Source organism: Nelumbo nucifera, chromosome 3 (assembly GCF_055504915.1).
Source record: "Nelumbo nucifera cultivar China Antique chromosome 3, China Antique-T2T, whole genome shotgun sequence".
Taxonomy (NCBI): domain Eukaryota; kingdom Viridiplantae; phylum Streptophyta; class Magnoliopsida; order Proteales; family Nelumbonaceae; genus Nelumbo; species Nelumbo nucifera.
The window spans coordinates 21,046,647-21,059,764 of record NC_142651.1 but is presented as its reverse complement, the minus strand read 5'-3'; the positions used below and the strand labels follow the sequence as shown (position 1 = coordinate 21,059,764).

General features: G+C 38.7%; 1 protein-coding gene and 1 pseudogene across 1 annotated transcript; both read right to left on the bottom strand.

Annotated features, from left to right (window-relative positions):
* Positions 1-1,639: 1,639 nt before the first annotated feature.
* CYB-1 (cytochrome B561-1) lies at positions 1,640-10,418 on the bottom strand. The gene is made up of 4 exons (XM_010264296.3): positions 10,073-10,418; positions 8,124-8,172; positions 2,398-2,597; positions 1,640-2,289 (listed from the first exon to the last, which is right to left on the bottom strand). The coding sequence occupies exons 1-4, from the start codon at positions 10,214-10,216 to the stop codon at positions 1,987-1,989; spliced, it is 696 nt and encodes a 231-aa protein (XP_010262598.1). The 5' UTR covers positions 10,217-10,418; the 3' UTR covers positions 1,640-1,986.
* Positions 10,419-11,867: 1,449 nt separating this feature from the next.
* On the bottom strand, positions 11,868-13,118 carry LOC104603352 (U-box domain-containing protein 4-like; annotated as a pseudogene).

The window sequence follows — 13,118 nt, the reverse complement described above, 5'->3', positions numbered from 1 at the left end:
AGAAACATGGAGAAACCACCATTGAATCCCCCAAACGAGTTGGGTATGTTTCCGGTGAGTCTGTTCCATCCCAGGCTAAGAAGCTTCAGTTCATTGAGGTTGACGAGGGAAGGCGCGATCGAGGAGGAAAGCTGGTTGTAGGGCAACTCCAGCTCCCGGAGATTTTTGAGTTGGCTGAGGAACTCTGGAATGGGGCCGGAGAGTGGTGCTACGTATGGTGAGGGATACCAGATTCTGAAGCTTTGTGATTGATGAAGGGATGGAGCCAGTGAGGTTGGGGATGTCATAGAATGCAAGGGCCAAGATGTGGGAGAGGTCGCCAATGGCTGCTGGAATTTTGACGGAGATTTGATAGAATCAAAGACCATATTCTGACTCAACGACTTGACTCTTGCTCCCAACATTATTTATCAAGGGGAGGGCTGAGGAGGCGAATTTATATCCTGCAATTACTAAGCGATTGATCTGCAGAGAGAGAGAGAGAACGGAGAAACGTTTTCACGCAGCAGCTTCGGAAGGGAATGTATCTTCCTTGCTTGAATTGCTTCGAGAAGACCCGCTTATTCTCGATAGGGTGATTGTATCTTGCGTCAGCAAGACTCCTTTGCACGTAGCGGTGTTGCTCGGTCACCTCAATTTTGTGCGAGAGTTTCTACGGCGTAAGCCGGAGCTTGCTCTCGAAGCTGACTTAAGAAGATGGCAGTCACCTCTTCACTTGGCATCAGCCAAAGGGTATGTTGATATTTGTTGTTGGTTCGCCCCAACACTTGCTTTGCTCGTGACAAAGATGGGAATACCTCGCTTCATCTAGCAGCAGTGAAAGGCCGAGTTGAAGTCCTGAAAGAATTGGTTCAAACAAAACCACAAGCAGCTTGACTATAATTGGATCGTGGAGGGACCATTCTACACCTCTGTGTGAATTATGACCGCCTGGAGGCACTGAAGTTGTTGTTGGAGTCGGTGGGTGATAATGATTTTGTAAAGCTGAGGGATGATGATGGGAACACAGTTCCTCATCTCGCTGTAACGAAATTGAGGTATATATATATGTCTGGTTCACCTCTTTGTGCCAAAGAGACGTCATTCTGACAAATACTAAATAAGGTTAACACTCTTCATTTTTTTTCTAACTTTCAATTTCCAGAAATATGCATTTAGGGGCAGTTTAGTCATGAAATATGCATTTAGGTTGACGTGGACAACTTGGGTAATTCAATTTTAACGGTGTTGTAAGGGATGGTGAGTTTTAGAAAATCAATATAATTCTTGTTAATTTTATAAATGTATAAATTTGAATAACCATTTCTTTAATAATTGTTGATAGATATACTCTAATTTCTAAAAGAAAATATCTAAGGTTAAAATTTGGAGCCCGTGCAATTATAACTTGGGAAAATATAGTGTATGGTGGAACTTTAGCCCTTGAACCCCTACCTTTTGGTGGAACATTGAACCCCTGATACTAATATATGCAACAATTGAAATTGACAGTCTCATTGTTTAGCATTTGGAGGACCCTGAATACGAATATAATACAATACTTTGAACCTTGTTTCAGTCATTTTGCTTGCACTTTTTACACCATAGCAAGTCACGAAGTATTTGAAAGAGACGATAATAAGATAGAAAAACATTGGAAGCAAGAACCAATTCGTTTTCAGTTTTGAAAACAACACATGCACACCCAACATGTTTTCGAAACAGATGGCTCTCGTTTGTTTTTGGAACTCACAATAAGAAAAATAATTCACTATACGAGAACACCCCCTTCATCATTTTCTTTCAGTATTTTGAGAATCATCTCTAGTTGTTTTTAGATGCAATCATACAATGGAATGACAAGATGGCACATAAATTTCCAAAAACGAAAAACTATGAATTTTATTCTGTTACAATCTCTCACTAAAAGAGCAAACCCTCTGATTTTTTCAGATAAAAATGCATCTCTGTTACTGGTCTGTCAACTGCAAAAAATGGATGTATTTCCTATTCCATTGGCCGGTAGGCATCACCTTTGCTAATTGTGGGAGTAATAACCGCAAGAATAACAAAACCACCCATGACAACGATCAAGATGCCGAGGGTATTCACCAACAAAGCCTCAGTTGAGTAGCGTGTGATTACTTGGTTGGTTTGAAGGAAAGTGGCCTTCTCTAAGATACCAGTGGTAGCAGTAGCAACAGCTAGGGCATAAATATAAACCCCAAAGAATACATGCCATGGGAGTAAAGCAGCTCTGCTGTTTCTTCCACCACCAGGATACCAAAAGGTTGCAAATCCAGCAGCCCACTGTGCACACGCAGTTTAGAAAACTCAATCAATGGAACTCTAGAAGCAAATCATCCATGACGAAAGTAATTTATGTAAAAAACTGCTGCATGATAGTTAAGAAAAGACCTGGATGCCAAATAGGAATAGGCAAGCTAGACCCAGCCATGAGTGCAAACTGTAGAAATTGTCAATGCCCTTTTCATTGTGGAATTTCAAAGCAGCCCAAACTCCAATAACACTCAAACAGAGCGCAAGAAATTGTACTGCAAGATGTACCGCCTTTTTGAAAGTTTTGGTTCCCATGACTGTCTTGTATGCTAGCATGGCTGTGGTGAACCCATTGTTAGAATTTAGGACCAAGAATTGTAAGGAATTTTCTTTAGACAAGTTTACAAACTCTTTTCAGAATACACCAAAACCTTACATATTTTATGAACTTCTGGTTAAAGGATACCCTACTTATATAGTTAAATTGCTACTCCCGTAAAGCCACAAAGATTGTGACAAAACTGAAGCAGTTTTATTAAGCTTTAGGATTTTTCTTGCATAAATATTAGAAAATAAAAATTAAAGAAAACAAGTCCATAAAAATAAAAGTTTAAGATCACAGAGATGATTCAAGTCCATAAAGAACAAGACATATGACCACAAAAAACTGACATCATTCTTCTGATACGTTAAATAACAATAGCATCACAGATGGATAAAGAAGCAACAGATTATGATTTATGGGTCTGTGTCAGAGGCATGTCATGTCAACTTCCTCTCAGTTTAATCTTCATGGAGTTTTATCATATATAATGGAGATTGTCTACAGCTTAATGTTGCTTTAGTGATGGATCTGCAAAGATATTAGCAAGTGTTGAGAGTGACAGCCAATAATATAATGTGTATGTGCAAAGAAGAAAGAAAAGTGAAAGAGCAAAAGGCCAAAGAAGAGAGAGTATGGGTTGACAATACATCGTCTAGCAAAGGATGAGGCTGGGACATTCAAGATAATATAATGTGTCATGTCAACCATCCTTAGTGGTCGTCCCTCTCCACATTCAGGATGTACATCGTAACACATCATTCGACACCTCCAAACCCCATCAACCTCCTGATCGAAGATCCATCAAATTTTAGATCTTAAAATGGCGTTTTAACCTTTATTCAAAAAGATTCCAAATAAACCATCCTCATTGACCGTCTCTCTTCATATTCTATGTCGTAACACATCATTCGACACCTCCAAACCCCATCAAAACCTCCATCAAAACCTCCATCAACCTCCAGATTGACGAGCTATCAAATTTCATATCTTAAAATGACTGTTTTACCCTTCATTAAAAAATATTCCAAATAGACTACCCTTATTGGCCACTGCTCTCCAAACTCAAGATTTGCATCGTGATAGGTCATCCAAGACTCCCAAACTTTTCCAAGACCTTCGTGAACCCCCCACCCCGATCGACAATCCAATAAATTCCAAACTGAAAATACCCATTTTACCTTTCTATCAAGAAAGATTCTGATTCGATGACTCTTATTACCCCACATCCCTTTGATCACAAAATCTCACCTCAACACACCCTCCAAGATTGTTGATGCCCCATCTAAACCACACGCAGCCCCACGTCAAGTTTTGTCACAAAATTTCCCATTTTGCCCTTCTTTCTAGGAAGGTTCCAATTCTCACAATCTCATTGGCCGAAACACTTGGGCTATGTTTGGTTTGAAGGAAAAGGTAGGGAAAAGAAGGGAAAGGCAAAGGAAACCTATACAAGATTGTAAAGGTTTCCTTACCTTTCCCTACTTTTTCCTTCAAACCAAACACAGCCTTAAGGTTCGCTTTCCCTTTTGATCCCAACACTTCCAACACCTCTGACACTTCCCAAATGACCTGACCCCACTAAATTTCCTTCCATAAAAAATTCATATAAAAATACCCTTCCTACCAATATCAAAACTTGAGATTCCATTTCCTTGAATCCCATTTGTTCTCCCCCATAGTCCAATGCACTTTTGACCACATGGGCTTAATTTCCCACCATTAGATCTCTTTGGGAGAGAATTATGCAATCTTGGGCGTTCATTTGTGCTTAGGACCCCTATATTTCCAAAAATCATCCATGGACCTTTCTCCTTTAAATCCCCCCCTAAACTATGGTTTTTTTTTTGTTTTTTGTTTTCCAAAAGGTCCCCTGACACTTGGCAGCCCCCTAGCCATTAGATTTCCTTGAAAGCTTCAAGATCAATCTAGGATGTCCAAAAGGATCATTGTCCTTCCTTTTTTATGAAAATTACAACATAAGCCCTCCCCTTGATCCCTTGACTTCAAAATATTTGCCAAGGGGTCCCAACACTTGTCAAAGGTCAAAACCCTAGCCCTTGGATTTCATTTTTTAAACCCCTTTGAACCCCAAGAATAGATAGAACCTCTCTCCTTTTAGCAACTCCTAGGTGCCCCACTCTTTTTTAGGAAATTCCAACACATCCTACTCCCTTCCCATAAAAGGCCACGCAGCCTTGCCTTTTTCAACAAGAAAGAGATTAGAAAGAAAACTTTCTCTTTGACTTGGAAAAGGAGAAACATTAGGCACGAAAATGGAAAGCGAGTCTTACACTCCATTCCATTCGAACCTAGAGAGAAGGAAGGCCCTCACAATGTCCAAAAGACTCCCAAGGAAGGGTGGTCCCCTATTGGGGTATCTCCGTAACTATGGGACAATAAATGAAGAAAAAGTTGTAAGTGATTATATTGATAAGGAGAAAGGGGTTTGGATGGAGGAAAAAAATTCGAAATGTAGTCCCAGTGAACTGCTGGAACAAAATTAAAGTCGTCTTCATTCCGATGGATGGTGAACAAGATAGATTAGTCTGGGGTTTAACTCCGAGAGGTTCCTTCACCATGAGGTTGGCTTACGAGCTGTTAGGCAATAGTAACTTCCTTTGCAAGTCTCCTTTGAACCGGTTTTCGACGGTGTGGAATGTTAGTTTCCCCCCAAAGTTAAAGGTTTTTTTTTTGTATCTTTTCCTTAACAACAAGCTCCTCTCTAAGGTCAACCTTCGTAAGAGGAGTGCTAATATTGTTGAGGACTGTGTTTGGTGTGGGATTAGGGAGGATGTTAAGCATATTTTCTTGGACTGCATCATTGCTAAGCAAGTTTGGGGTTGGGCTGAGGTCAATCCTGTTAATTTTAATGGGGAGAGTAATCGAATGGTTAATTGGTGGACTACCATTCACAAGAGGGACATGACGGAGAAAAAATTTCCAAAGGAAAAGTGTGTGTTCATTCTATGGCAAATATGGAAGAACAGGAATAGGAAAATATTTGAAAACAAAGAGGATGATCCCATGCTTATTGCCGAGAAGGCGGGCAAGGCGTTTGCAAAATTTCAGGAGCTTATAGACAAGTTGGATCACGTTATAGAAAAGAAAAATGTAATCGTATTACTTGGATCCCCCCAAGTATGGTGAAATTAAGATCAACTTTGATGCCTCTCGTTTGAGAGATGGTTTTTGTTCTGTTGTGGCAATTGTAAGAGACCATTTGGGCAGGGTCTTGGATTCCAAATGTTTCACTCTTGGCACAACTTCTATTAATGTGGCTGAGGCTTGGGCTACGCGGGAAGCTCACAATCTGACCCTTAACTTTAATGACCGCCCAATTATGATTGAGGGGGACTTGAAGATTGTTATTGGCTGCTTAAAAGAACAGATTTCTCTACCGTGGAATCTTAGGAACATCATCTTGGGTTGCTTTAAGTTGAAGGAGTTTCTAGAGCAAGGTGTTTGATACAGGCATGTGTTTAGAGAGGCAAACCAGGCGGCGGATTGGCTCACTCACAAGGTGATGTCTTCTACTCCTATTTTTTCGTTTAACTCTTGTAATCTTCTGAGGGATCTTTATTTTATTTGCTTTAGTGACTTTTGGGGTCGTGCTTCCCCCTGGCTTGTGTAGCACATTTTATTTCATATAAAAAAAAACAAAAAGAATAGCTCTTCCTCCCACCTCTTCCTAGTACCGAAAAATTATTCCAACCGAAATCCTTCTCCCTACTCCCTCTCCCTGCCTGTTCCTCCCTCCATACTCTTTGTCACAAGAAAAAAGAGAAAAACACAACTAGCAAGAGCTCTCGTACGGTAATACATGGTTCGGAGTTAGAAGGAAGAAGATTAGAAAAAGAAGAAGCAAGGAGGAGGTTCGGTTTTGGTTTGCAGCCCCCTCATCTCAATGAGTTCAGCATAGCCTCTTCATTCTTTCTACTGTCAGTCAAGCATAAGGCATTCCCCACTGGTTCATTCATCAAAATCCTTCTCACCACGATCCTAACACCTTGAAGGAAAAGCCACACATAGAGGTACTCAGGTCCAACCCCTCTAAACGATTTACAGCAGCATTCCCTATCCCCTTCATGATTGTTTTTACTTTCTTCTCTATATGTTTCTCATAAAAAAATGTTTTAGGTTGGATGTCTCTAGTTTATTTTTCCATTACTTTAAGGATTTGATGCTTTTTGATTTAGTTTGATGATGATTGAAGAAGACTAGGCCGAATATTAGTAGTACATGTATCATTATCTCCTTGTTCTTTTTTGGACTATTTTTTGTTTAACAATGGAGAGAGAGGGCTAGGACGAATGTCTATGGTTGTGTTGTTTATCTTGTTTGACCTTATGAAGTTGATCCTCCTAGTAGTTAGGCTAGAAATTGTGTTTGTTTAATAGGTGTTTTGGGTATTTTGATTTTTTTGCTTTCATTCAAAGTTTAAAATAGTTTTTTTTCTCTCCCTCTCACTATTAGCTTGTTGTTTGCATCTTGCATTTGTTTTTACTTTGTTGGACTCATGATTCCAATTCGAAGGGAAATTCATGAGGAATATGCTCCTCATGCTTTAATCTCCCTTCCCCTCAAGTAGGAATGTGGGAAGCCTTGGATAAAGAAGGGATGGGTGTGTCCCTTTGCTCCTCTAAGGGCTTCCCGCACCCGGAAAGAGGAAGAAGAGAGGACTGAAGCATGGGAGAAGACATTCCATCAATGGTAAAGCCTTCATAAGATTGGGGGAAGTCTCTTTTAGAATTAACTTTGGCATTCACAAGATAAGAAAGAGAGAGGGGTGCCTAGTACCTTCCCTCTCCCTCCCTTGAGTGCCTAGAATCTTGCCTTGTTTTCAGCTTGGGAGTCATTCTTGCCTTCAGATTTTTTTTCTTCCTCACAAGGGAGGCCCATCACTCCCTTGTTAACAATTGATGAGTGGCAGCTCCTCTCACTTAGCCTTTGAGGTGGAACCCCAAATTCATTGGGATGTCCACAATGGCCAAAATCTTTCATAAACATAAAATCACCAAAAATGTAAGTGTTTATCTATAGTTTCCAAATGCTCTTTATCCAAGATGCTAACATCAATATTTGTACATTTAGGGAGGCCGGGTTCATGAAGATGGGGGAACAGGAATCAAAAGTGTCCTGAGCATGATATGGAGGAGAAACTTTATTCTATTTCCCTCATTATAGTGATCCATTAGATAGTTAAGAAAATTAAGTAACTGGGCACACACACACACAAAAAAAAAAGAGTACATTGAAACAACAATAAAAACCAATATAGGGGAAATTATGATGGGTAGAGTTGATGCAAGTTGACACGATGAGGTACACAACCTGCTTTGTAACCTACTTCTCAGTTTTATATAGCAACCTATGACCATAAAGGTATGCAACTTCCTAATGTAGATGACTGATTTCATTCACTACAATTAGTGATTAATGGTTTTGCCAGTCTACTTCTTTGAAAACTTCTAATATGTTTTGATAATAAATTTCAGCTTTTATTGCTATCTACTTCAAAGCCTATACAAGGCATGCTTACCTTCACCATTCAGGAGTATGAGACCAATTACCATTAGTACAGGATGGACCTACAAGAACACAAACAAATTCACCAAGATAAGTTATTATACGTTCCTGCAAACCACTCCACGTTAGTATTTAGTAAATATACTGAATATTATGACCTTATTAGTCAAGGCATATGTATAAGAAAAAACTTTGAAACGAAAATGTCAATATTACAAAAAAAAAAAATGTAAAGCCAAACAAACAAAACAGAACAAATAAATAGATGATCAAAATATAGATTCAGTAAAGATTGTCATGGTATAAGAATTTAATAATTCATTTAAAATCAAACATCTAAATGCCATCCAACTATTTTGATCAAGTGTATAATCTATTGGGACTGTCAGGAAATATCTTTGTAGTCCAAAAGTAGTCCATTTTAGAAATTAACAAGGATCCCATGTATCAAATTTTAAATGTTAGTGTAAGTGCATAACACCACCTTTTCATTCTTAAGCAGATATGTAAATTTATAAGTTGTGTACAGAACACTGATGTGGGCCCCACATCAGTGGTCCCCACTGTGTTCGTAGGACAGCATGTGTAGTTATTTGTTTTCAGTTATAGTAGTGTCAGTTTGGGTCAGTTTGTTAATTCAGCTGTTATTTATTGCAGTTTTTATTTACTTTATTTATCATGTAAGTACTAAGGGCAGATCTGTCATTTCCATTATGTACTGAACATAACCTATAAATGCTAAGAGAGTGGGGGCGGCAGATGTGTTAGAATCTGTCCCTCCTTTCAACTCCTTGTGTTCTCCTGTTTCTCTTCTCTTCCTTCTCCTTTCTCTCTCTTTTCTTCTACTTTTGCAAACCAAAAACCTATTAGGATTCAAGACTGATTACAATCTTGATCTTCTACTAGTTGAACATCCTTTAGTAATTTATAAATTCTTGATCACAGATTGGAACAGGAAATATGAAGAATAGGAGCTATTACGTTTGAATTCAATCACGCCACAGTTTCCTTCCTCTTCCCTTTCCATTATAACAATGACACTGTTTCAGTGAACATAGTTGTGAGAAAAGACTTGAGGACTTCTAATTTGACAGAAGAGAAATCCCTTGATAGGAATGGAAGAATAAGATACAACGTAGCTGATACAAAGTAATTCTAATAAGGCTTAGAGTACCCATTATCATCAAGAATACATCCTACGAACCCCACACATGACAACAATTATATTGCCTCCATTCAGCTAAGATGGTACCCTTAAAAATATACTTACTTCATATTCACGACTTCAATAGGCATACATCCTTTTTCTATTGGGAAGAAGATGAATAATGATTTAGTTGGAGAACACCTGGCACACTTGCATGAACTTCAATATCACTAGAGAAACTTGACTCAGTAGTCAGTGCTACCTGAAACTACGGCAACTCAGTCCACTAAAAGTCCCTGGTCACATTGGAAATTCAACTTGTAGGACTAAGAAAAATGTGATTTCTATGTTAACCGCCTAGGATGCTACACGCTCCATGGTTGAAAGAGGACGATAGTACTAGAACACCCATGCAGCACCATTCACTTCAGCTTTCTGAAGAAGAGCACGGTGTATTTCTCTTTGTCAACTCTCACATTGTCCCGGCGTTTCAAATCCATGACCAAATAATTGTGGCGCCATAAAACACTTTATTGTTTTTAAAAAGTTAAAAATTAATCATATTAGCACCAAAATCAAGCTCTAACTGAAAAACGCCGATATGGGGGAAATATAACTATATACGACAACTAAGACCTAATTTTACCACTCTATCATCTCGAATAAAGGCGCTAGTAGATTTAGTTGTGAATGAAGAGAGAAGAACACTTTTCCTCTTCAAACAGGTCAAGAAAGCCCTTGAATGAAAAGGAAAAAAATGTGAAATCAAACAGAAGTAATCGGATCGAAGCATTGAGGGCATATGGAAGACTTACATTAAAGATGAGATCTTTGTTTTCGGAGATGAGAGCCAATCCTCCCCTGTAACGCAAGGCCCATGTAAGAACCAGAATGGAGACCACGATCCCCATTACCCGCACCAGAAGAATGATCGGGAACCGAACGACAGGAACCGCCATTTTTGACGTTGATCTCAGGACAGGAGGTGCAGATGATCCTTCAACGGAGATCAAATAGTTGCAGGGATCGGGTCGAATAAGCTGACTTTAAGGAGATTTGCAGAGTAGGGGTTTAGACTTTAGATCATCTTCGGATCCATGGGGAGGAGCTTCAGTTCTACTATTCAAATTTCAACGGGGAGAATCTCCTATGAGAATCCACGTCGGAAAGAGCCTCCGAAGTGGTAATATCGTGTTTATTTTTCTTTTTTTTTCGAAAAAAGTGGTGATATAGTGAACACGCTCTCATTTGGTACCCCTACGGTGTTTGTTGATCATTGGATAAAAAAATAAAAAGTTTGCAAATTTATTTTTACCTGAATTCTCTTTCTCTACTTAATAAGTGATATAAAATACGATAGGGCGCTCATAACTTACACAATGAGAGCGCTTTCATTGGATCATTACTTGCTTCTGGTCAGACTGACCTTGGTTCATTTTAGACTGGGCCATTGGGATGAGGGAGGCATGTGATGAGGTGACGGGATCTGCTCCTCACAAATGGGCGCCTCACAGCGACATCCACCATGCATTGGAGCATCTCCCGTGAATCTATATGTGATGACAAAATATATCTTTTTATATTTAAATTTATTGATAAAAAATAAGAGCAAATAGGATAATTAGTTATTGATATTAAATGAATTGAAAAGATTTATTTTAAGATATTCAATGCATTCAATTATCTTTCATTAAATCCAACATTTAAGATATTAATTTATATTCATCTTCATTGAATCATATATTTAAGACTTCTTTATTTCTCCTTGTCATTGAATTCTATAATTAAATACATACATAATAAATTAATAATTTTAATAACATAAAAACTTACTTTTAAAATCTACCTGAAAAAAATAGTGTTTTTATCTAGGTGGTAGTAGGAAATTAAACCATTTGGGTCAAAGGGGCCAATCCATGTTGTCACAATTAAATAATAAAATTCAAAAATATAGAAATTAAGAAAATGGGAACGTTTTTAACATCATATATTTGACATATTAAACAATAATAAGTATGATAAACAATGTTTTAAAAACCGACCCAGAGGTCGACCCGCTTTTGCCTTCGAGTCACAGGTCACCAGTTTGACTATCAACAAACGAATCAAACCGCTCTACGTCAACACTATGTATGTGTGTGTAAAATTATATATTTTATCAATAAATAGTATAATTATGTTTTAGTTATATCATAGTTATGTTTTACATATATTACATAAAATATATGTATTATGTTATATTTATTTATTTTTTTAATCCGTTTTTTATTTTTTATTTATAAAAAATATTAAAAATAGCAATTTAGGGCCAAATAAAAGTTTTTTTTTTACAAAAATAGCAAGGCAAGTCACATAATTCCCTTGGGATGTATAGATCTTTAAAAGTTACTCAAAATAAAAAAAAAATATAAATTTCTTAAACTACCCTTATGATTTAGCTAATTGACTAACTTTACCTGTTTAAAAATTGACTAAATGTACCTTTATTGTTTCTGAAAATTGACTAAGTGTACCCTTGACCGTTAAATATAGACAAAAAGGTAAAATACCCATTATACCTCTATGCGCAATTACATTTTTATCCATGTTTTTAACTTAACTTCCCTCCCATATAGATTGCCATCGCTATCGTCACCGACGGCGGTCACTGCAAATACCGGACGGCGGAGGTCCGGCGGAAGTTGACTCAAGTCGCCGACGAACGGCGTTGGAACCACCACGGACTTCTACCGAATGGCGGTCATGCCCGTCTAAGAGAGTGCAACAAGCGACGGGATCCCACTTCTCTCACCAACAATCCTCTGTTCCGTACACTATCTACGCATAGTTGCAGAAGCGTCAGTACCGCGAACTCTTTCCCTTTCACCAACCCATCTTCGATCGCTTCAACCAAAACTGCAATCCCTCCTTCAACTATGGCAGTTCTGTCCCCTTGGATTGCAACTAAGCTGCTCAGAACCACCACCGCTTTCTCCGTCAAACCGCTCCCTTGCTCTGAAATCAAAGTCCACCAGCGGTTTCACGGTTCCTGCATTAACGACCCTCTCTTTGTTTTGTTTCATAGAACAGAGCTTGTAAAGGGTTGTAAGCGCATTCTTCCCTCGATTTGATCCGTTCTGGAGCAAAGAGACCAACGGCAAGATCACTCCGCAAGCACCGATTAAAACCTTGTTGTCTTCAATTAACGAGAGGCTGAATAGAGCACATGCGGTGTTCTGCTTCGACACCTCTGTACCAGTTTTCAAAACGTAAACGAGAGGCTTTATGGCTCCGACATTCGTGATGGGGGACTTGTTCCCTTCGTGGAGAGAGAGGTTTAACAAAGCAGTTACTGCGTGCTCTTGTGTCCAGGGATCGATACAACAAAGGAGAAGTATCAATGCTGGGATGGCACCGGATTCACCGATCAGTGCTCGATTTTCGGATCTATTCTTCGCCAAGAGACGCATTTTTGCTGGTTAAGCGTTTTACGGCAATTGACGGCGATTGAAGACCGTCCACGCAGATCTTCACTGCTGGTTCAAGATTTTTCGAAGAAATGTTCACGAAGATCTCCGATGAGAGATTCTTCCGTTGCAAAAATCCTAATCATGACTCAGGCTCCAGATTCGAGGATACGCATTTTTGTTGATCTTCAGACGATGGAAGAGAAGCCAACCTTTGCAGCTCCCCTGAAATGTTGCTACTAGAGGCCGAGAGGGAATAAGTTAAAAACAAGGATAAAAATGTAATTTCGCATACGGGTATAACGACCATTTTACCTTTTCCATCTATATTTAACGGTTAAGGGTACACTTAGTCAATTGTCAGAAATAGTAAGGATACACTTAGTCAAATTTCAAATAGTAAGGGTAGAGTTAG

What these genes read in the sequence shown, in the direction of transcription:
- CYB-1 (XM_010264296.3), bottom strand. Translation starts at nt 10,216, where the DNA reads ATGGCGGTTCCTGTCGTTCGGTTCCCGATCATTCTTCTGGTGCGGGTA. An exon ending in CATACTCCTGAATGGTGAAG is followed by an intron (nt 2,598 to 8,123) that starts GTAAGCATGCCT and finishes GGTTCACCACAG; the next exon opens with CCATGCTAGCATACAAGACA. An exon ending in TATTCCTATTTGGCATCCAG is followed by an intron (nt 2,290 to 2,397) that starts GTCTTTTCTTAA and finishes GCGTGTGCACAG; the next exon opens with TGGGCTGCTGGATTTGCAAC.